This window comes from Rhinopithecus bieti, unplaced genomic scaffold (assembly GCF_001698545.2).
Source record: "Rhinopithecus bieti isolate Rb0 unplaced genomic scaffold, ASM169854v2 repeat_6863, whole genome shotgun sequence".
Lineage (NCBI taxonomy): Eukaryota > Metazoa > Chordata > Mammalia > Primates > Cercopithecidae > Rhinopithecus > Rhinopithecus bieti.
The window spans coordinates 1-1,346 of NW_016832833.1; the positions used below are offsets into that span (position 1 = coordinate 1).

A 1,346-nucleotide genomic window follows, 5' to 3' on the forward strand; every position below is an offset into this window, starting at 1 on the left:
AGGAGCCAGTGGTCAGACATCATTTCACCTGTGACCAACAGGTGCACTCTCTGAGGCCCCAAGGGAAGGGGCTGTGCTCCACCTCCCTGCCCCATTTGTTCTGTGTATGCCCCTACAAGAATACTCACCTCTTGCCTTCAAGTGGCATTTTTCAACTCCACTGGAGCCAGTTTCCAGGAGAAGCAGGCACGACCATGTGGGCAATGGAAGGTGTGAAGGCTGTGCTGCCTGCACCTGGCTCACCTGGTGGCCTCAGCCTGGAAGGAGCCAGAGGCAGAGGCCCCAGCCCCAGGGACTGGGGGTGAGTTTGTGTGTGGGGAGAGCCACTGGGTCCTGAAGGAGGCCATGGAGAAGGTGAAAGTGAGTGAGTCCTGGCATGGGCCAAGAAAAGTGGGGGTGGGGCAGGAGAGGTCACTCCCAAGATGTGACCCCATTATTTTGACTCCAGAGCAGCTTTATGGACCTCCCAAAGGAGAAGGTGGATGGGAAGGAGCAGGTGGAGAACCTAGAGCTTGGATTCATCCAACTCTCTGGAGCAACAGATGGCATGAGTGAGTGGGAGGCCACGGCATAGGTATGGGGAGCTGCAGGGCTGTTGGAGGGGCCCCAGAGTCTGAGCCCTGTCCTCTTGCAGGAGAGTACATCACCGTATATGGGAGCCAAGGGGCAGTGCCAAACAGGCGGCACCAGGAGGAGGAGGTCAACAGTCTGGACCAGAATGAGGAGGAGATGAATGTAGGGCATGAAACATTTCTGCAGGGATGGTGGTGGGTGTGAGCACAGGCTCTGATGTGGTAGCTGAGCACTCCTCCCTTCAGGTGAAGCTGCTGGAGCTGCAGGAGCTGGTGTTGCCGCTTGTGGGTGACCATGAGGGGCATGACAAATTCCTCCCCGCTGCCCAGAACCCTGTTGATGAGCCCGCTCCAGGGGCCCCAGCCCCCCAGGAACTTGGGGCTGCCCATGAGCAGGGTGGTGAGTAAAGCCCTCAGGCGGGGTGGACAGGTAGGGACAGGGGAGGCTCGCACTGTGCTCAGACCCCCACCTCCCTTTCTCTGAAGATTTTTATGAGGTGAGCCTGGCCGACAGTGTGGAGTCTGCACCAGGAGAGGCCAGGGAGGGTTCTCCCCATGACAACCCCACTGCACAGAAGATCCTGCAGCTGCTTCCTGTAATGCAGGACACCCAGGAGCACCCAGGCTTGGCCACCAGACCCTGCGTGCCATTCTTTTACCGGGCAGCCGAGAACAGGGATATAAACATCATCATAATCTAAGAGCTGGTCAAGAAATTAAAAAAAAAAAAACAGTTATGGGGTTAATCCCCTACACAATTCATTTACCTCATTG

General features: G+C 56.8%; 1 protein-coding gene across 1 annotated transcript; it reads left to right on the plus strand.

Moving 5' to 3' along the window:
- The first annotated feature begins 6 nt into the window (after positions 1 to 6).
- Positions 7 to 1,337, plus strand: LOC108524594 (golgin subfamily A member 6B-like). Its single transcript, XM_017865686.1, has 4 exons — positions 7 to 551; positions 635 to 735; positions 819 to 972; positions 1,059 to 1,337. The coding sequence occupies exons 1-4, from the start codon at positions 458 to 460 to the stop codon at positions 1,271 to 1,273; spliced, it is 564 nt and encodes a 187-aa protein (XP_017721175.1). The 5' UTR covers positions 7 to 457; the 3' UTR covers positions 1,274 to 1,337.
- Positions 1,338 to 1,346: the final 9 nt, after the last annotated feature.

Bases quoted from the DNA above. Each gene is read 5' to 3' on its own strand.
- LOC108524594 (XM_017865686.1), top strand. From the start codon at position 458: ATGGACCTCCCAAAGGAGAAGGTGGATGGGAAGGAGCAGGTGGAGAAC. The intron at 552-634 runs GTGAGTGGGAGG...GTCCTCTTGCAG, and splicing joins TGGAGCAACAGATGGCATGA to GAGAGTACATCACCGTATAT. The intron at 973-1,058 runs GTGAGTAAAGCC...CTTTCTCTGAAG, and splicing joins GGCTGCCCATGAGCAGGGTG to ATTTTTATGAGGTGAGCCTG.